The 23,195-nt window shown below is 38.3% G+C and overlaps 1 protein-coding gene across 5 annotated transcripts in view; it reads right to left on the bottom strand.

The window, feature by feature from the left end:
* RASAL2 (RAS protein activator like 2) overlaps positions 1-23,195 on the bottom strand; it is a 402,889-nt gene that overhangs the window by 188,216 nt on the left and 191,478 nt on the right. For all 5 annotated transcript variants that reach the window (XM_055582761.1, XM_055582754.1, XM_055582755.1 and 2 more), the window contains exon 2: positions 7,319-7,446. Coding sequence is in view for 4 of the 5 variants with exons in the window: in XM_055582754.1 (XP_055438729.1) it covers positions 7,319-7,446 (128 nt within the window). In the remaining variant the exon portion in view is untranslated. The remainder of the gene's footprint in view (positions 1-7,318; positions 7,447-23,195) is intronic.

Genomic DNA, 23,195 nt, shown 5'->3' with positions numbered 1-23,195 from the left:
ATACTGCTTTCTGAAAGGAAGAAAAATATTTTTAAAATATTTTGAAATTGCATTATTACTACTTTGAAGCCTTTACATTAGCATCCCAGCTTTTAAAATTCCAGATACAGAAAGTAGAGTTTGAATGAAGGAAAAAGGAGCCATTCTTAATGGCTTGTTATCGCCAAAAGAAAGAAACTCAGAAATTAAGCTTTCTTTTGTACTTTTGTATTGGTTGCACTCCGGGGGGTGGGAGTGGGGTCATGATTGTCTTCTCTACGTTTCCCTCTGCTCCTTAATCTCTAGTTTACTTGGTCTTATCTCTTGCAAGCAAAATGGAATTCACATGGCCTCCTACGTCCTCTTTGAACCATGCTGGTGCCAAGCCAGCTGGGGCCTATCCTGGCATCCAGGCAGGGAAGTGTATTTCATAACACATAAGCAATGTTTGCTTGGCACAATTTGCATGAAGCAATTTACTGAATCAGTGAATCATTTCTCAAGGTGATATTCCTGGCAGACTCTCAGCATTCTGCCCAGGTCTATCCTTCTGCTACCTTCCCAAGCGGGTAACTTCGTGCATTCAGCACGCTTCCCATGTACATCCTCCCCATCCTGTTTCCACTGCTGACAGGGAACATGCAGAGTTAACAGAGAGCATTAAGAGATCCCACACACTGAATACATGAGTGAGACTAGACTAATAGAATCCTCCCACATTCCAACAGTGTCTGGCTAAGGATTCAGAACCCTCTTACTTGATCTTATTAACACAGCGATAAACACCCCCATGATTAGTTGATTAAGGTTTAAAACAGCTTTTTAGGATAATTTTGGCAGGAAATTCCTTAAACTCCTTGTTTCAAGGAATTGTGAATTGTTCAACACAAAACTCCAAGGATAAGAGTTATATTCCTCATGATCGTGTGGGTGGAATGTAAAAGAGTAACAGTGTATTCAGGTTCTTCCACTAAAAAAAAAAAAGATTTCTAGTCTTTTCCTACCATGAAATTAACAGAATGTTAAATAAAATTCAAGTAGCAGGTATAACCATGCCTTAACATTTTCTTATCCTAGAGACTTAATCCAGTTTTTCCTACTTAATAATGGTAGAACACACCTGTCTCAAGACATTAAACTGTTTCTGTAAACTTGTCATCCCCTTCCTGGTCTATTGCAGTAACATAACTCATCTATTTCCTTCCAATCCCTTTCACTCAATTTTCAACATGATCAACAGAGTTCCTTTTCTAAGAAGCAAATGTGATGTCATTTCCCTGTTAAATACCTTTCCATGATCCAAATCATTTCCAGAATAAAGTATAAATTCCTTAGCATGGCCTTTAAAGAACTTTATTCTTCACCTCTTGCCAGCTATCCGTCTTCCTTTTGCAAATTATATTCCAAGAATTCTGAACATTTTGCAGTTTGCCAAAGAGATGTGAAATGTTTCTTGACTTTGCATCTTTATATGTATATGGAATATCCTTCCCATCTTTTCCTCCAAGTGAGCTTCTGTTTGTCCCTAAACACATGACTCAGTAGTAAACTTCTCTGTAAATCCTTTTTTTGCTATTCTCCACTTTAAACCATATAGTATCCAAGGCAATATCTTAGTTAATCTTTCCCTTGTGGTAATATTATAATCCTCTTAAAAAATTGCATTGAGGTAAAATTCATGTACCATAAAATTAACCATCATAAAACGAGTAATTCAGTAACATTTAGTACATTCATGATGGTGTGCAGCCACCACCTCTGTTCCTAGTTTCAAATGGGTTTTAACTTTTAATTTACCTGAATGTGTTCCTAACAAAACTGCATTTTTTGCGACCACAATACTGCACACATAATAGGTGCTCAATAAATAAAGATGGAATTTCACATTCAACAACAGAAAAGCATCTTATGGATTTTTTTCCACTTTTATTATCCAATCTTAGAAAAAAAAAATATGTTATTACACCTAGTGTTGAGAGAAGACTTATCACATAAAAAAGAAAAGACAGAAGGTTCGGCTCTTTTCAAACTTAAATTTAAAAAAATGGATATTCAGAAATTAAAAGTTTATAATTTGGCTATTTCAAAATTCATTCAACAAATATTTGTTGAGAATTTACATATGTGTCAGGAACTGTTCTAAGTACGGAGGGATGCCGTATTGAACAAAACAGACAAAATCCCTGCCTTAGCGAAGGGCAACCCACTCCAGTGTTCTTGCCTGGAGAATTCCCTGGACAGAGAAGCCTGGCAGGCTACAGTCCATGCGGTCACAAAGAGTCAGACACAACTGAGCAAATAACGTTTTCAAAAGCTTATATAAAAGAGACAAGAAGCATGATAAATTATATAGCATTTTAGAAGGCGGTAAATACTACAGGAAAAAAAAAATAAGATTCAGGTAATTAGATCAGAATTTCTGAATGGAGATACAGGGAGGGGTTGCAATTTTAAGTAATTTGGTCAGAGTAGCCATATCAAGCAAGTGACATACAAGCAAAGAGCTGGAGAAGGTGAGAAAGTGAGTCATGCAAATATCTGAGAGAAAAGTCAAGGCTAAGGTCAAGGTAGGAACGTGCCTGATGTGCTTAAAACAGGGACAAAGTCATATCCAGGTAAAGGTGTATAATGGGCAGGTTGATACATAAGTCAAGAAAAGAGTTGTGTTGGCTTAAGACATACAATTAAGATCATCAGCTTTAGAGGGCTATTCAAAGTTATAAGATTGGATGAGATTCCTAAAGAAGTGAAGTTCATGGACTGAACTCCGTAGCACTCTCTCATTGAGATCTGGAGAGCAGGAGAGAAATCTCCAAAGATGACCCAGAAGTAACTGCCAGAGAGAAAGGGAGCAAACTAAGAGAGCAGAGTGTCACGAAAAGCAATGTGAAGAAAGTGGTGCTAAGAGAAGGAATGAATGATCAGCGCATTAAATGCCACTAACTTAAAGATTAGGTAAGACAAGAAGTGAGAAGTGACCACTGAATTTAGCAATGTGGAGGTCACCAGTGAGCTAAATAAGCGCAATTTTCACAAAGTGGCGAAGGTTAGAGTGTGAATGAAGTAGGTTTAAGAGAGAATGGGAAGAGAAGAATTAGAAACAAAGTGGCTAGAAGTTTTTAAAAGTTTTTGCATGAAGAGAAGCAGAGAAAGGGATGGTAAATGGAGACAGAAGTGAGATTAATGCAGGCTTATTTTTTTCTTTTTCTCATGCAGAAATAAGAGCATGCTGATAGGAACAATCTAGCAGAGAGCAAAGAGTTGAAGATGTAAAAGAAATAAGGGAGAACTCCCGGTGATATATTCTTGAATAGGCAAGAATGGGCACAGGGAGGGGCTGACAGCTGGACCTTGGATAATCCAACCACAGTGAAAAGAGGAAAATCAATGTATAAGGAAATAGTTGCTGGTGGATGTGTAGACATAGTAACAGAGTTCTCTTGAGTGCCAGAATTTTCTTAATGAAATAAGCAGCAAAATAACAGCTATAAGTGAGGGTAATAGAGAAACAGAGAGAAGGAGTCAGAATATATGAGGAAATGTAAAAAAATCATCTCAGAAATCATTCTGGATTGTGCTACTCAAAGTATAGTCCAAGCTCCTGTACTGCTCTGTTTTGTTGTACAAGTTGTTTAAACAATTTAACAACGTAGAAATTAAGAAGTGTGCTTTGTGTCACCAGTAGATTCATCTCATTTTACAGCACACTCTCTATAAACATGTACAATTTTTGTAATTCTATTTCTTCTTTTCTTATTATGACTATTGTTGAACTGCAATTTCATTTTTTTGTTAAATCTAATAAAAAATTTGGACTTAGACTTTTGTCTTTTTAAAACTTCATATTGCTTCACAATTCATATTATTGTGTTTTTTTATTCATGATGAAGTAGGGAAAAAATTGGTACCTCACCACACATAGATTGAGAGGGACGAGTCCAGGAGAGTTGGACAGTAATTAGACTAGGAAATGTTCTGTGATTGCCAAGGAGCGTTAGAGGCTCACATGAGGTTTGCAGCCATTAGTTAAAGACCATCAGTGTGGTGGAGTGATTCTCTCCAGACACGTTATGCTCCGTGGAAGCAGAGCAGGATAGATGAGCAGCAGGATTTAACTGACCTATCACATTGCCAAGTGAATATGACATGATGCAAAAGGGGGCGGGGGCAGCAAGGAAACAGTATGCAAAGATTAAAATAAGTGATCATGGAATTCAAGCTGGATGAAGAGGGAAGAGAGGGTAACAGAGGTATGAGGGACAGAAAAGTGACAAGATCAATGGCCCATAGGTCCCAAAAGGATTGAAAAATTGTTGGCAAAAAAGGATGAGCTAGAAAGATAGCAGGCGATGGTCAAATAGACAGGCACAATTGAGAATGTGAAGAAGCTGTAGCAATGAGGCAAAAAGATTCTTGGAGGAGAGGAGTTTGGGAAACTTAGAGCCAGTGTGTTGAAGGGATCATCTCTGCAGACACTGGAATCCTCACAAGTGAAGGCAGGAGTAGTGCTGGAGATAATGATGATGAGTCAGGAGCTAAAATCAGTATGAAATGAGGAGAAATGACGGTGTGGGGTGGGGCTAGAAGATGACTATAACATGAGACTCAGAGTTTGGACTTTATAGGGGAAAAGTGGGTGAAGAAACAGGAAGCAGCCGTGAAAGGAGAAGGATGCCTCCCACAGGCAGCCTGGTATGAAGGCCATGAGAGGAAAACAGCCATTGCTTGACAGGACCTCACGCAAGGCAGTGTCCTCAGAAAGCTACAGATTCTCAGGAGATCTAGATCAAGGAACTCCTTCAGAGAAGGGGTGAAAGAAAGAGCTGATTGGACTGATGACAGACTATGAGTTGCAGAGGGCGTAGTGAAAGGGTTGCAAGAGGTGGGAAAGGATGAGGGGAAGGCAGAGACAGAAAAGGGGGTTTACAGAGTCACATGGAGAGTAGAAGACAAGGGTTCCCCTGATGCCTAGGGCTACTCTTGATGGCTAGCATGTTGATATCTGGTAGAAACCAATACAATACGGTAGCACAATTATCCTTCAATCAAAAATAAGCAAATTTTTTAAAAAAGGGATAAAGTATGTAAGAAATCATTTTAGAAATCATCATTCCTCATGGACAGTTATTTCATGGGACTAAAGGGGGTCCAAGCCTAGATTACTCAATTGATCATGGGTTACATCATGGTTCTCTCTAAGGCACGCTCCTGACCTTGCGCTATGTATCTTTAGGCTATTTGGTTCCTTACATTACTAAATTGAAGTAGATAAGGGCAAAAAGATGGTAAATGATTCGTTCCTATCACTCCATACTAATGGCTCTGATAAAAAACTGCTGACAGAGTAGACTGGTTTAAATGGGCATTCTGAATGATCTGTTTATTCAGATTAGATAATTAGAAATATTCTATACTAATATGTACCCTACCAATTTTTATTATGTAGCTACTTAATAGAAACAAAACAACATGTACCATCCTATTCCAGAAAGGGCTGACCTTTACTGAATTATTTTAATAAAATCAAATTTAATTACATTACAATACTGGAGAAGGGTCACAGGTAGGGAAATGGTAACAAAAGTAAGGGACATTTTCCAATGACTAGAGAAAAAGAATAACCAAGTTCATAGAGGGCACATTAGCCAGGCCCTTGCAAGTAAGTACCACTTATGAAAAGAAAAGATGAAAATCGAAATTGCTTTATTGGTATGACCTTGCCTTTACGATGTTAAAGAATGCTGAGTAGGAGAAGAGATGGGAAAGGAAAGGTACAGAGTGGGAGGAGAGAGAGAAGAGAAAAGGGTATAGGGATCCACAGGTAAGAATTAAGAAATGTATTTTTGGTGCTCTGCTTCAACTGAATTCACTTTTATGGAGGGATGACTTATGGAGCTAGTATTCTACTTAACGGCTTTCTAGTTATTTATATATGTTTTTAGCAATTCATCTTTCTCTTTCATTGAATGAGATCCCTTCTTCTCTTTTCCTCCCCATTATCCCTCTTCTTTGTCAAGATCACACTCATCCTTTTTTTATGCTGTGGAGGTTGGGAGCAAGATGGTTTTCTGGCCCTACCAAGTCAACCATCTGATAAATCACCAAGAGGCAAACAAATTATTGGATGTGGAAGAATGTGCACACTGTAACAGTTTGAGGAGTAAAGTAATAATGGTATATATGTAAGTGCAAGGGTTTTTTTACTTAGAAGCACAGAAAATTTACCTGGAACTCAATGTCTGTACTTAGTACATTCTGTCTCTCCAGATCTATTCTTTGCCCTTCTCTCCCTTGCTGTGCTTTAGGAAACAGATTTCTGGAACACATCAAAAGCAATCTTTTTCTTTGGCTTTAAGTTAGGTTTGGCCAGTAGGTAACTGGCAAGAAATCAGAAAGCAGGAAAAGAGAGCAGGCGTGTTTGTTCTCTAGTGTTTCCTCCCTGCTGGCCATTTTTGTTTTGGTAGAGGTGGTGTTTTCTTGTATACAGCCAAAGCTACTGTCATTGGCCCTCTTGTGCAACTACAGTTCTCTGGGTTCCAGAAAAACTGCTCCTTTCCCTTGCCCTGAAGGTCTAGGGTGATAACTGCTTTAATGTGTATACTATCACCCTCTGGTGGGTCCCTTTTGCTGCCATACCTCTGTATACTCCCTTCATTAAACTTCTTTCAATTAATCTGCTGACTGTGCCATTTGTTACTTGTAAGAAGCAAGATTGATATAATTTCTAATAGCTGTGCTGGGCTTAGTTGCCCAGTCATGTCCGACTCTGGGCGACCCTGTGGACTGTAGCCCACCAGGCTCTTCTGTCCATGGGGATTGTCCAGGCAAGAATGGAATGGGTTGCCATGCTCTCCTCCAGGGGATCTTCCCAACTCAGGGACTGAACCCAGGTTTCCTGCATTGCAGGTGGATTCTTTACCATCTGAGCCACCAGGGAAGTCCTTCTAATAGCTGTTGCTGCTGCTGCTGTGTTGCTTCAGTCGTGTCCAACTCTGTGTGACCCCCCAGACGGCAGCCCACCAGGCTCCGCCATAGACTGATATAATTTCAGGGCCAGGTCTACACAATCCAACCCATTCTCATTCCAAATTTCTCAACTCAGTATCTCTTTCACTACCCCGTAGTGAATATCCAGCCCGGTCTTGAAGTCACTGCTTCGTGACAATCATGTGTTCATCACGACGACACTGGCAGCGCTTTGGAACCACTTAAGAGTCTCCATTCATAAAGCCTCCATTTTCATAAGTGTAACTCATCGAGATGCAAATTTAAGACTAGATTATTTTAGGAATTTGGTCAGAAAAGGGAAGTAGCTTTTCTCAGTAACATCCAGCCTCACCTCCTTCTCCTTGTTGAGCAACACCAGCTGGCTGTCTGTGAGGATGCAGTACTTCCGCTCCCATGTTGTCGTGTCGGTGTAGGGCGACTGGCCACAAGACAGACGGTGGGTAGGTGGCCCTTTCACATCTGTGTGACAGACACAAAAACAAAAGGGACAGATCACTACCATGCTTGGTAAATTCACATTTCAAATGGAAGGTGCTTCAAAATCAAGGGAGGTGGGCTAAACATAAACCTAAATGGTTAAGCCGAAAACTTAAAATTCCTCTGAAGAAAATATAAACAGTTTTTTGACAGAGGGAAGATTTTGCCCTATAGTCTGCAAAAAAAGAGGGCTGAAACACTTTGGGAAGAATTGTTAGTACAAATTGGACACGGTAATCACCAGTGGACATGCACTAAAATAATGGGAGATCACTTCAGGGCAAAACCAGTTATCACTCAAAAGGAGGAGGTGGGGGTGACTCAGAAACAAGAATAAAGGATAGATATCTTTCGGAAGAAGATGCTGCTTGCTGCATGTACACTCAAAGAGTACTGCTGAGCTTGAATTTAAAGAGTGAAGTTATTGGCAGCCTACATCTTCAAAATGGCTTTATTTTTGGTCAGTTGTAAAGATTTTAGAACTGGTTAAACTATAGCATCATATTACCACTAGAGGCCAGTAAGATCTTAAAAACAGACGATCTAAACATATTACCCTCAGGGCTCTTAAAGGTTGGAGGCATATAATATAATACCAAAGTTAAATGTTTCAACTATTCTAGAAGTCTCATCTCCTATGTTACTTTTCTTTTATTGAGATATGACTGACATGTAACACTATATTAGTGTATAACATAATGAGTCAATACTTGTATACACTGCAGAACGATGATCTTAACAAGTCTAATTACCATCCGTCACCGTAATAAGTTAGAAAATCTTTTTTCTTTTGATGAGAACTTTTTGATTTACTCTCCTGGCAACTTTCAAGTATCCACTACAACACTGTAATCGCCATGCTGCAGATGACATTCACATGGCTTATTATAAGTGGAAGTTTGTATCCCTTGACCCCCTTCACCCATGTCACCCACCATCCTCTTGCAGATCATCATGCTGTTCTCTGTACTTGTGAGTTTTGTTTTCTTTATATTAGATTTTAGATTCCACATATAAGTGACATCACACAGTATTTGTTTTTCTCTGACTTATTACATTTAGCATAATACCTTCAAGGTCTATGTTGTCATAAACGATAAGATTTCATTTCTTTTTCAATGGCAGAGTAGTATGCTGTTCATCCACCAATGGGCACTTGGGTTGTTTCCATTTCATGACTATTGTAAATAATGACACAATGAACACAAGGATGCATATAGCTTTTCCAATTAGTGTTTCCATGTTTTTTGGATAAATATCCAAAAGCTAAATTGTTGGGCTGTATGGAAAAGGAAATGGCAACCCACTCCAGTACTCATCTGGGAAATTCCATGGACAGAGGAGCCTGGTAGGCTGCAGTCCATGTGGTTGCAAAGAGTCGGACATGACTGAGCGACTTCACTTTCACTTTTCACTCTCATGCACTGGAGACAGAAATGGCAACCCACTCCAGTGTTCTTGCCTGGAGAATCCCAGGGACGGGGGAGCCTGGTGGGCTGCTGTCTATGGGGTCCCACAGGGTCAGACACAACTGAAGCGACTTAGCAGCAGCAGCAGCAGCACAGTAGTTCTATTTTTAATTTTTTGAGGAACTTCTAAACTGTTTTCCATAGTGGATGCACCAGTTTACATTCCTACCAATAAGGCACAAGGGTTCTGTTTTCTCTACATCTTTGTCATCATTTGTTATTTCTTGTCTTTTAGAAAATACCCATTCTCATTGGTGTGAGGGATATCTCACTGTTGATTTTGATTTGCATTTTTCTGATGATCAGGGAAGCTGAATACATTACATATGTGTTGTCCATCTATATGTCTCTTTGGAAAATTTCTGTTCAGATCCTCTGCCCATTTTTCAATCAAACTGCTGTGGGTATTTTTTGTTTTTTACTCAGTTGTATGAGTTCTTCATATATTTTGGATATTAACTCATTAGATATATGATTTATAAATATTTTCTCCAGTTCAGTAGGTTGCCATTTCATCTCATTGACAGTTTCCTTTGCTGTGCAGAAGCTTTTTGTTTTGATATAGTCCTGTTTCTTTATTTTTTTGTTTTTGCCTTTGTTTTAGGGGTGAGATCCAAAAATATCACTTCAAAATTTTTTTAATATGAACTGTTTGCTCATTTGGGCTATTGAAAAACTTGACACATATCTTAACTATAAGTGCATATTAGATCCACTGAGTAAGGCTTTCATGATGTTTCAAGATATATCAAAAGTTCTTTAGCCATGAAGGACTAATTCCTCTCAGAAATACAGTGTAGGAAACATTAAACATTAGAATACATTACTTATTACTATTTAGTTATTACACTAGAGGAGCACTTCAAACTGAAGAAATTAAAAAACAAATGCCCATGAGTGCAGGAGAGTTGTAAATATCAATAATAAATAAGTGCATTTTTTCTATTAGGTGAGAGTCTTCATTACTATTACTTTCCATAGACTTTTAGTCTTTTTATCACAGGATGATAGGTATTTCTGGTACTGACCAACTTCAAGGAAATTCAAATAATTTCCTACATGTTTTATGCTGCTAAGTTGCTTCAGTCGTGTCCGACTCTGTGCGGCCCCATAGACGGCAGCCCACCAGGCTCCCCCGTCCCTGGGATTTTCCAGGCAAGAACATTGGAGTGGGTTGCCATTTCCTTCTCCAATGCATGAAAGTGAAAAGTGAAAGGGAAGTCGCTCAGTTGTGTCTGACTCGTAGCGACCCCATGGACTGCAGCCTACCAGGCTCCTCCATCCATGGGATTTTCCAGGCAAGAGTACTGGAGTGGAGTGCCATTGCCTTCTCCATGTTTTACGCTATAATTACTCAAATATGCATACCTATAGGTGACGATCTGTAGACAGTAAACAGGTCAGTATTCAGGGCATTAGGTGTATGTATGCCTCTCTTCTTACATCCCCATATGTGTCCAACATTGTCATCAGCACTCCTTCTGGCTAACTTCGTTGCTCTCTAAAAGTCTATCTAAACTTGTCGCTTGGCATGTTTAGGGAGCTCATCAACTACCCTCCAAAATAAGTCAAGATCCAAGAACAACTAATGTTACCAGGGCTTGGCGTGACATGCTTACTAATTTTTAGAAGTTCACTGTCTTTCCTCTTCCCCTTGTTTTTCTGCTTCTATCTCCTGTGAACTTCGCACACCAGTACCTGCTGCACAGGTAGCTTCTCCATTCCACACCAAGTCTCTCCTACCTTCAACTCTTTCATTTCAAGCATTTAAAGTTTTGTTTATACTTCAAATTTTCCTAAAATTATCACAAAAAGCTTTAAAGGAATTAATTCAGTAATTCTTGGCAGATAAAAGATTCTTGCCTGAACTTAAAAGCCATGTCAAAGCTGATTTTCTTCACACGATTTGGATAAACAAATGGGTTACATTTTTACCACAATGCAGACCTATTTTTAGAGTCAAATACCAAGATCACTTAAACAGAGAGGGATGCACCTACTTTATGTAGAAATGTGGTGGTTTTGTGGCCTAGACAAGTTTTCACTCAAATGACTAACCTTCTTATGTAAGTTGGCCATGGATGACCTAAACTGCCCCCTGCAATTTAATCTGAATCTTATGATCCACACTGAGCAAGAAGATGTTGATAGGCTCTGTCCGTAAAAACTAGAATATGGAAAACTTTTATAGCAGGAAACCCAGGGTTCCTGACAAAATATCAATCTGCCACCAGCACTGAATTTAAGAAAACCTGAATTATCTTGCCTGTGTCAACCTGAGTAATCATCTTACAGTCTCCCTTAAAGTCCTCCCCTTCTCCAACGTGAGCTTCTCCTAGTTCCTTCACGCTATTGTGAAACAAGACAACGTCTCATGAAGCATGCTGGGGACCCTGAACTACTCCTCTCCAGTGTTAAAGGTAGAATGAAATAGAAAGCAGTACTTCCACATTTTAGTTTTTCTGTCTGTCTAAATTATGAGGTTGATTAGCCATGTCATAAATTTTGTAGTTTCACATTTTTTCCTACTATCTATGGTCCACATTTTGATCACTTTATAAGACTGCATTAAAAGGAAGAAAACAAGAAGTCAGAATAAGTGGGATATTTTGTTCTTTTTGGCATTTCTGGGTTAAGATTTAAAGGGCATTTTAAGTAACAATCTAAATAAGATATTTCTGAAAACCTATGAATTTAATTTATTCATTCTACTGTGTCCTCATTTCCATAGCTAAATGAAGGTTTAATAGTACACTTGTAAAGCCTGTTTACTGAGGCTATATTAAACTCAGGACAAACTCACATTGTTGCCTAATTTCACTTTACCAAGTCTATCAATCCCTCCCCCTCCCACTTTCCCTCACTCCCACCCTCTTTTTCTCTGGCTCTCTTGACATACTTCTAATTTCTGACTTTCAATTGCATTTAGTATCTAAAATTCACTACTGAATAAAGTAACAACTTTAGAATTACAAATAAGAATCTTAAGAGCAAAACTGGAAGGAAATTTTCGATTGCTGCTGTCCAATTCCTGTAAGGATACCAATGATACTGGACATTACCCTTATTACAAAAGTTGAATAATTTTAGAAACATTAATAAGAATCAGCAGTTACACAATGAACCCCATTGGAAAGTACTTCTTTGAGACTGGATATTATTATGTAGACTAATAATTTCCAAAATCTTTGATCTCATGATTCCTTTACACTTTGTAAACTGAGGACTTCAAAGAGTTTTTTTGTTTGTTTGTTTATGTGGGCTATATTTATCAATATTTACCACATGAGAAATTAAAACTAAGAAATTTTTAAAATATTTATTCATTTAACAACAAGAACAAACCTACTGCGTGTTAGCATAAATAACACATTTTTGATGAAATGCAACTATTTCCCAAAACAAAACAAAATAGTGAGAGGAGTGACAATATTTGAAGTTTTTCAAATCTGAATATAGAAGACATCTGGGTTCTTATATTTGTTGTGATATTTAATCTTATGCTTTATGTTGTTTTGGTTTAAGTATAAGTGAAAATCTAAACACACAGATAAACAGTTGGAAAAGGGAGAAATATTTTAATAGCATTTTCAGGTAAACGCAGGTCATATCTTTCAGTTGTTCTTTCAAGTAAAAGTGGTGTTCATGAAAAATAAATGATAAGTCTAGCTCCCAGATCACTTTCCACTAATACTTTCCCCGGAGATAACTGTCATACTTCAGAATGCAACTTAAGTGTACTTCCCCTCTCATCATACAGAATGTTAAAAAGACATAAACTCCAAAGGTTAATATATAATAAAATTAAAGATTTTCACTGAGTTCTCAAGGATATCCTTAAGGAAAACTGGCTTTTTTCCCCCCTACTATCAGTGGCAGAGAAGATTGCATGACTACTGGCATAGCATGGTCCCACAGCCTTGATTCCTGCAACTGCATCAACAGTTTTGCTTATAACTCCTTTTGTATCAGAGTAAATGTCAACACAGTAAAAACAAACAAACAAAAATAATCTTAACCTCAAAGATCAAGGGCACCCTTTCTAGGGTTCCACAGACCATACTTTAAAAACCACCGCTTACATAATAGGAAGGCAATGAAAGATTCTAAGAAAATTTGGTAATAGTTTGTAAGATGAAGTGGGGAAAAGACCAGAGTTCTTATACAATGAGTGGGAGATTAATGTAATGGCCGGGGCGTGGGATGATTAGGGTCATAGACTGGTGACAGTGGAAAAAGAAAGAAAGGAACTATGTGAGTCAAATTTTGAAACAGAAATCAACAATGCTGGTAACTCTCTAGCTGTTTGTGGGGAAAGTACAGCACAAAAGAGCTGAGAGAATAAATAGCAATTAATACAAATACAGATTTATAAATACTCATAAGACAGGTTATATAACTGTAATTCTGCTTTTGTTTCAGCAGGAAAGTTTAAGACAAAGATTTTTCAAGAAAAGGCATACAGAAAATCCAAAAGGGAAGCTTTTAAACTTGAATTTAATTTGAAGGATTCACTGCAATCCATTATATCCACATCATTTCAAAACAGCATTGAAAATACCATTATATTTTGTCTACCTATAAACCTAGAAGTCAAACTCTGGGCCTCTTCAAATGCTAATATAAATTTAGTAACTACTTGACAAAGAAACAACAACAACTAAAAAACTTCTCTTGTATGTGTAATCCTTCCTTGTAACTTTTCCTCATACCAGAGAAGGAAGCAAAATAGCCTATCGCATCAACTGATGAAAAAGAGGAACCAAAATGATATGATAGAGCTGGAAATTCCATTAGGCTTATCTATAAATATCCACAAAATAATTTTCCTCTTAGAGAGTAAGCATTTTGTCTCTTCCAGACTTTGGGAGCATCTCAGAAAGACTTAAGAGTAGGAGAGTAAATGAAGGGATCTGATAGGAAACAGAAAGAGGCATAGAGGAGAATGGAAAAGAATAAGTCTATAATCCAAATATGGAGAGTGTAAAATAAAAAACTGCTTGAGAAATTTTATTTTTGTCTATCATAGCTCCTCAGAAGTTCATCTGAGTTGTTTCTAACTTATATCCATTTACTAACTACAATGTTTTTTAAAATTCTAAAATTCTAAATTAAATGCAACTTGTAAAACTTTAAATCTATTTAAAGTTTTGGCCATCCAAAACAAACTTTACAGAGGATTCTATAAAGAGAAACTTCCATTTAAAACAACCCTAATGTTTCATTCACTCTCAATAGTTTTTCATTAATTCTTAGTACCAACCATTAAAAAAAACACACACATAGTTTTGGGAAATCTACCTATAAGAGGGACAATTAAAATACATTAAAAGAGAAACACATTTCTAACAAGCAGCTGTAAACTGCACAGGTCTGAACTGCTGTAGTAAGATTAGTATTCTCACATATGTGTTTATTCCCATGCCAGAGACAACCTGGCTTAGAAAAGACAAATCTTCCCCAATATTTAAATTTTCAATTATCACATTTTTTTGCTTCTGAATTTGGTGAGAAGTCAAAGTCAGAGTACAAGCATTACTTTATAAGTCTCAGAATTGGAGTGACCACTTTCTTACAGAAGCAAAAAAAATCTAAATAACTTTAAAACAGAGCTATTTGCTTAAACTAGCTAAGAACATGTCAATTTCCCTAAAATGACAAAGGGCTATTTTTCTCTTCACCAAAGTGTCCGGAACAGTTTTATTAGAAGTTCAAGTTTAAATATCATTTATATTAATAGGTCAACTAACATGCTGGAAAAGGTCAATTTTCATTCCAATCCCAAAGAAAGGCAATGCCAAAGAATGCTCAAACTACCACACAGTTGCACTCATCTCACACGCTAGTAAAGTAATGCTCAAAATTCTCCAAGCCAGGCTTCAGCAATACATGAACCGTGAACTTCCAGATGTTCAAGCTGGTTTTAGAAAAGGCAGAGGAACCAGAGATCAAATTGCCTCAAATTGCCAACATCCGCTGGATCACTGAAAAAGCAAGAGAGTTCCAGAAAAACATCTATTTCTGCTTTATTGACTATGCCAAAGTCTTTGACTGTGTGGATCACAATAAACTGTGGAAAATTCTGAAAGAGATGGGAATACCAGACCACCTGACCTGCCTCTTAAGAAACCTGTATGCCGGTCAGGAAGCAACAGTTAGAACTGGACATGGAACAACAGATTGGTTCCAAACAGGAAAAGGAGTACATCAAGGTTGTATATTGTCACCCTGCTTATTTAACTTACATGCAGAGTACATCATGAGAAACGCTGGGCTGGAGGAAGCACAAGCTGGAATCAAGATTGCCGGGAGAAATATCAATAACCTCAGATATGCAGATGACATCACCCTTATAGCAGAAAGCGAAGAACTAAAGAGCCTCTTGATGAAAGTGAAAGTGGAGAGTGAAAAAGTTGGCTTAAAGCTCAACATTCAGAAAATGAAGATCATGGCATCTGGTCCCATCACTTCATGGCTAATAGATGGCGAAACAGTGGAAACAGTGGCAGACTTTATTTTTTGGGGCTCCAAAATCACTGCAGATGGTGATTGCAGCCATGAAATTAAGAGATGCCTACTTCTTGGAAGGAAAGTTATGACAAACCTAGATAGCATGTTTAAAAGCAGAGACATTACTTTGTCAACAAAGGTTTGTCTAAGGAAAGCAATGGCACCCACTCCAGTACTCTTGCCTGGAAAATCCCATGGATGGAGGAGCCTGATGGGCTGCAGTCCATGGGGTCACGAAGAGTTGGGCATGACTGGGCGACTTCACTTTCACTTTTAACTTTCATGCACTGGAGAAGGAAATGGCAACCCACTCTAGTATTCTTGCCTGGAGGATCCCAGGGACAGGGGAGCCTGGTGGGCTGCTATCTGTGGGGTCGCACAGAGTCAGACACGACTGAAGTGACTTAGCAGCAGCAGCAGCAGCAGCTGTCAAGGCTATGGCTTTTCCAGTGGTCATGTATGGATGTGAGAGTTGGACTGTGAAGAAAGCTGAGCACCGAAGAATTGATGCTTTTGAACTGTGGTGTTGGAGAAGACTCTTGAGAGTCCCTTGGACTGCAAGGAGATCCAATCAGTCCATCCTAAAGGAGATCAGTCCTGGGTGTTCATTGGAAGGATTGATGCTGAAGCTGAAACTCCAATGCTTCGGCCACCTGATATGAAGATCTGACTCATTTGAAAAGACCCTGATGCTGGGAAAGACTGTAGGTGGGAGGAGAAGGGGACGATAGAGGATGAGATGGTTGGATGGCATCACTGACTCAATGGACATGAATTTGGGTAAACTCTGGGAATTGGTGATGGACAGGGCGGACTGGTGTGCTGGGGTTCATGGGGTCGCAAAGAGTCGGACATGACTGAGCAACTGAACTGAACTGAACATGCTATATTTTTTAAAGGCAGTTCTTTATTTTTCTGATAAATAATAAAACCCTTGCCCTGCCATAAAACTTTTAAAAATGTGGTGTGTGCTTGGCTATCTTCTACAGGCAGTTTCTGCTACAACAGAAAAAATGTTACAGCTGTCATGTGGAGATAATTTTTAATAATGCCACTAACCATAGCAGCTGCTCAGTAGCCGCCCACTAGATATTAGAGCTAAATGACCAAATTATTTTACAAATGTGTTAATGCTGTCTGCTGGAGACCTAGTGAAGCTGCCATCCATTACCGCCATCAATACACTTTGTGACTCTGCTTCACTCTTAAAGGATGGACAGGAAACACAAACTCTAACAGGATACTAAAATGAAACCTAATTTTATTTTATCCCCCTGCTACCTTTCCACCCTCCATATTCTGTCAAAATGTCAGAAAATATCCTGTTTCCAGAAGAAACAAACAAAAATGTTCTTAGATTGATAACCATCCAAACACTAAAATGACTGTCTGTGAATTCTGTTTTGTCCTGACATCCTATGAATCTTTAAGCTGGCAAGTTGCGTTACAGTGCATATGGATCAATGGCCCCAGTAGATTTAAGTATGGTCACACTCACCTTAGTGAATAATAAACACGCTTTTGATAAAATGTTTAAAATAAAAAATTAGGCCATAAATGTTTACCTTTATGAAAATACAAGTCTTACCATAATTTCCCTATAAGGTCATAACTATTTGTTGAAATGAATTTACATTGCCTTTTAATCTAAGCTAACTATTTTATTTTCCTTCTCAATGAGGAAGGCTTAATTTTCATGCTACTTGATCACTCGTGTCTAGTCAGGAAATCCCCTATGCTCACTGTCACCTTTTTAAAAAGAGAGGACAAGTAAGAGATAATAAAGGATTCTGGTGGATTATTTCCTTTGGGTTTCAAGGGCTTCCCTGGTGGCTGAGTGGTAAAGAATCCGGCAGCAAATGCAGGAGACTCGAATTCGATCCCTGAGTCAGGAAGATCCCCCGGAGAAGGAAATGGCAACCCACTCCAGTATTCTTGACTGGGAAATTCCACAGACAGAGAAGCCTGGTGGGCTACAGTCTATGGGGTCACAAGAGAGTCAGACTCAACTGAGTGACGAAACAACAGCACAGTTTGCGAACAGGCTCTTTGCTGTCTCCTCAGTCTCAGCAGCATCAGGGCCTAAGCAGGGGTGAGTCTAACTCTGCTCCATCACAGTTATTTGACAGTAAGTTCCCTGAAGGCATGACTGACAACTTTCTTGATCAAGGCAACACTTTTCTTTGTAGAAGAACTAATTTTAGTTTGGGAAACACTTCCTATGATGGGTCCACCTTGCTTCTCCCTTCCACATTATTAGTACACAGTTTGCATTGTATCTGATCACACACGCCATGAAGCAGTAGGCAGAGCAGATCATTTCATTTTCCTTCACTTTTTACATATGCATTAGAAGAACTAAGTCCCATAACTGCCATATTGGACCAAGCACTGCTAAAGGAACATGAACTATACAGCCCGGGTAACCAAATGGAATGTTATAAATGATGCCACGATAAGGTGACAAATGATAGTCAATCACGGCTTGTTCTTCAATCCCAATAGACCACTCACATCCATGGTTTTCAGAAAATACTCAAAATAATTCATTTGTATACTCATCCTTAGAAGGAAAAAAAAAAAAAAAGGTCTATATTCAACTCTTCTTAAACAGTCAAGCACTGTGCAAATTTAAGAGAAGTGTAAGAAAACAGTAGCCTGGCTCTTAAAACATAACCATGTTGTTGTAGAAATGATTAAAATTCAAGATCTTTTTTATACCTCATGTTCCTGTTACTGGTAGAAAAATGAACTAGACTAAGAATTAATCTCAAACACTATGTACTACTCATCCTTCTTGCTATATTTTGTACCTCTTCCTATATTAATCTATCCCCATGCCTGCCTGTTTTTGAATTGAATCTCATCGCTTTCCTTCAGGGGCAGCTGCTGTGGGGAAAGAATTAGAGCCTTTAAAAGAATGTGATTCTTAGAGGAGAAAGGAAACAAAAAGAGTAAATAGTTTACCACTATTGAGAGATCAGTTTCTGGGTTTTTCACAACTGGTTATACAGCCTGGAGCATCCCAGGGACAGCGGAGCCTAGTGGGCTGCCGTCTCTGGGGTCGTACAGAGTTGGACACGACTGAAGTGACTTAGCAGCAGCAGCAGCAGCTTACAGCCAATACTGTCATTATCTCACGCTCTAGGGGAGCAGAAGAAGACAGACTGAATTAAAAAATAAAACTTGTCAAGACTTTGGCAGCATTAAAAAAATGTTACTAGCTCTACCTCCCTGTATCAAATGGAGTAGAACACAGACCTAAATACGCATCTTTCCTGAATTGTGACCTGTTTGGACCACAAACCACTGAGCTTACAGTGAAAACTATCAAGGAGATATCACAGGCCTCACTAAGGGATCCCATCAGTCACTCACAGCTAAATCAACAACCTGATTCAGTCAGCAAGGTCCTGACACAACTCTGCTGACTTATGTGAGAAGCAAAAAACCTTTCTTTTCATCAAAAAACCAATGACCGCAAATGAGTAAGAGGTAGCAAACAACTACAATAGAATATAAAGCAGTAAAATGAAGCGTTTAGCACTTTTTCTTCAATACAATCAACAGAAATAGAACACATATTCCTCTTATCTAAATCTAATCTGTTTCTAAAAGTGTGTTGGATGGCAAATTTTCACATACTGGAGACTATATCCTAAGTAGAAATTGAACAATTCAATTCAAGCCCATCTAAAAATACCAATTAATTTCCCCAGATATTAAGCATTCTTTAACCTACACATGCAACCCACAAAAAATTTCTAAAAACTTTCTAAATTAAAAATAAACATAAAAAATCACTAAATATTTAATTAAGCTATTACTGAATATGTTTCTGCATATATTCAGTATTGGATAAAAGTTACACTTTCTTTTTTTACTGCAAATGTGCTAAGGTAAAAAACAATTATTTGTTTGCAAAAGTAAAAAGAAAAAACAATTATCTGAATGCAAATATTAACTATGAGATAACAAAAACTAAATCATTTTCATTTTACTTTTTCTCGCAAATAGGTAAAAATAACTATATAGTACATCAGAACATGTGTACAGTCAAATTTATATTTTTTAACTTCTTGTCTTTTGCCTCTCAGCCTTTATCATTTCCATCTTTACTCCCAACATAAGAGCTTTTCTAGGCTCACCTACTTTTCACAGGCTTTTCCATTATCTTAAAGAATTTTAGATAAAAGGAAACCCTTAAATAACATCATCATGAAACACAATCCTGTTATGAAAACAACTGATTCAAAGACAATAGTTTACTCCATATTCCCTCACTCAGGTTAATGTGCAACCTAATGTTTTTGGCCAGAACACACACATAAGTTTCTTTCAATGATATTTCAATGTGAATAGTCAATTTTAGGTTAAAAATTTCCAAGAGATTGCAGCAAATATTCAAATGGTGAGAGTTCAAGATATCGAGGGATACATTCACATTATAGATAGTAAAGAGAAAAAAATGAATATAGGGAAGCAAATAATGATGAAAATCAAGTGGGAGAAGAAATTAAAAAAATAAAGGTCAACAGGATAAGAAATGCATAGAAGAGGAAGAGGGGTATCCTTTGGGAAACAAATCAGAGTTGAAAGATATCTTAAAGGTCAGTAAAAATACCTCTTAAATTCATAGATTAATAAAATGAGGCTCAGAGATATAAAATTACTTATTCAAAGAGACACATTTAGCACAGTTGTCTCAGAATTTAGTCTGACTTATAAACTAGGATTTTTTTCTAGCACATCATAAAGCTTCTCCTTGTTTTTGTTTCATTTGGTTTTGGTTGTAATTCAGTAAGCATTTATGTACTGTGTGTAAAGCACTCTACTCTACACTACAGATCTAACAGTGCACAGGACAGACCAAGCCACTGAACTCAGGGAATTTAAATTTAGTTGAGGGGACAAACACTGTACAATCAGCATGTGGTTAACAATTATGATAAACACTACTTAAAAAAGCAGTATAGGGTGCTGTGAGAGTACAGAATGAGAGCTATGAACTTAGTCTGGGGCATTACAGCAGCTGAGAGCATGCTTAGTGGTATGTCAGTATGGAAGGGAGTCTAAGTATTAGCATTTCAGGCAAATGAAATCATAGGTCCCAAAACCCTTGAGGAATAAAGTGGCTCTGCTCCTTCAACAATCTGAAAAAGAGGACCTAAGGCAGATGCATGGGAAGCAAGGAGGTAAGTACAGAATTAGGGGGTTGCTGAAATAGCAGCTCAGCTGGTAAAGAATCTGTCTGCAATGCAGGAGACCCTGGTTCAATTCCTGAGTCAGGAAGAGCCGCTGGAGAAGGGACAAGCTGCTACCCACTCCAGTACTCTTAAGCTTCCCTTGTGGCTCAGCTGGTAAAGAATCCTCCTTCAATCTGGGAGACCTGGGTTCGACTCCTGGTTTGGGAAGATACCCTGGAGAAGGGAACAGCTACCCACTCCAGTATTCCGGCCTGGAAAATTCAATGGACGGCACAGTCCATAGGCACAAAGAGTCAGACATGACTGAGCGACTTTAACTTCACTTCACTTCAAGATCACTCAGAGACCTATACACCAAGTTAAGGATGTTGATCTTGAGCCGAGGAAGGAAAGGAAGCCCCTGGAAGGTTGTAATAGGTAAGTGACACCACTGACTCACATTTGTGTGAAGAAGTGAACGGGGATTTCATTTACTTAGATGAAGAATTCTGAAAGATAAGGTTTGAGGGAGAAGCTGATAGATTTAGTTTAGGTTACAACCAGTAAAAAAAAAAAAAAAAAATCAGTCAAAAGCTTGATTTGCCTGTCTAAGTCCAAAACTTCTAACTTTGGTTGACAGAAGAACCTGGAGTTTCTTCAAAAGGTCCACAAGTGCCTTATTCAAATTTAATTTCAAGAAATATATAGAAGCTACTGGGATAAAATGGCAGATTGAACACATACAATTTCAGTCCTTCTCAAAACCCCACAAAACTACAGTAAAGATAAATTCATATTTATATGTAGAGACAGCAATAATAATCCACAATGATAGAGAAAACAGAGAAGAAATAAGTGAAATTTTAGAAGCTATAAAGAATATATTCAAATGGTAACTGCCTTAATCAGGCCTGAGAAAACTGAATCCTGAGATAAGGCTTAGAAAAGGTAAGAAACTACCCAATTTATACCAGAGAATCCTCAAAAAGTTCAGGGATAGGCCAGCACTAGGTACCTCTCAATGGGGAGAAGAGATGGTCTAAAATAAGAACTAGATAAAACTGATTGAAGAATCAGAGACCCCATAAACACAGAAAGCAAACTTATGGCTACCAAAGGAGAAAGATGTGGGTGGGGGACAGGATAAATTAGGAAACTGGGAGTAACATATACACATGACTATATAGAAATGAGATAAACAACAAGGACCTACTGTTTAGCATAGGGAACTGTGCTCAATATTTTCTAATAACCTATATAGTAAAAGAATCTGGAAAAGAATATATATTATATATGTGATGTATATTGTCACCCTGCTTATTTAACTTATATGCAGAGTACATCATGAGAAATGCTGGGCTGGAAGAAGCACAAGCTGGAATCAAGATTGCCGGGAGAAATATCAATAACCTCAGATATGCAGATGACATCACCCTTATGGCAGAAAGTGAAGAGGAACACAAAAGCCTCTTGATTGAAAGTGAAAGAGTAGAGTGAAAAACTTGGCTTAAAGCTCAACATTCAGAAAACTAAGATCATGGCATCTGGCCCCATCACTTCATGGCAAATAGATGGGGAAACAGTGGAAACAGTGGCTGGCTTTATTTTGGGGGGCTTCAAAATCACTGCAGATGGTGATTGCAGCCATGAAATTAAAAGACGTTTACTCCTTGGAAGGAAAGCTATGACCAACCTAGATAGCATATTCAAAAGCAGAGACATCACTTTGCCAACAAAGGTCCATCTAGTCAAGGCTATGGTTTTTCCAGTAGTCATGTATGGATGTGAGAGTTGGACTGTGAAGAAAGCTGAGTGCTGAAGAATTGATGCTTTGAACTGTGGTGTTGGAGAAGACTCTTGAGAGTCCCTTGGACTGCAAGGAGATCCAACCACTCCATTCTAAAGGAGATCAGTCCTGGGTGTTCTTTGGAAGGAATGATGCTAAAGCTGATGCTAAAGCTGAAACTCCAATAGTTTGGCCACCTCATGCAAAGACTTGACTCATTGGAAAAGACTCTGATGCTGGGAGGGATTGGGGGCAGGAAGAGAAGGGGACAACAGAGGATGAGATGACTGGATGGCATCACTGACTCAATGGACATGAGTCTGAGTGAACTCCGGGACTTGGTGATGGACAGGGAGGCCTGGCGTGCTGCTATTCATGGGGTCGCAAAGAGTCGGACACGACTGAGCGACTGAACTGAACTGAACTGATATATATATTTTTATAATCACTTTGCTATATACCTGAAACTAGCACAACATTGTAAATCACTTCAATTAAAAAAAAATCAGACTCCTAAGATTATTTCTCTGAATATTTTATCAGTAACTATCCCCACATTCCCCTTGCCTGGAAGGGTAAAATAAAGAGTAGACTAAAGGATGAGTCACAGGTGAGAAAAGCATCCTGAAAACGTATAAGAAATGCTAAGAAATGCTTCCTTCAAAGTTCTCTTCACCTGGTCCATTTGTCTCTCATAACTGGCAGACAGACTTTTACTTACCAGGCAGACAATTACAAAAGCACTCTTTGGGAATCAGATCAGCTCAAGAGAAAAGAATC

The sequence above is a fragment of the Bubalus kerabau genome, chromosome 5 (genome assembly GCF_029407905.1).
Source record: "Bubalus kerabau isolate K-KA32 ecotype Philippines breed swamp buffalo chromosome 5, PCC_UOA_SB_1v2, whole genome shotgun sequence".
Classification (NCBI taxonomy): Eukaryota; Metazoa; Chordata; class Mammalia; order Artiodactyla; family Bovidae; genus Bubalus; species Bubalus kerabau.
This window is presented reverse-complemented; position numbering and strand designations above follow the sequence as displayed.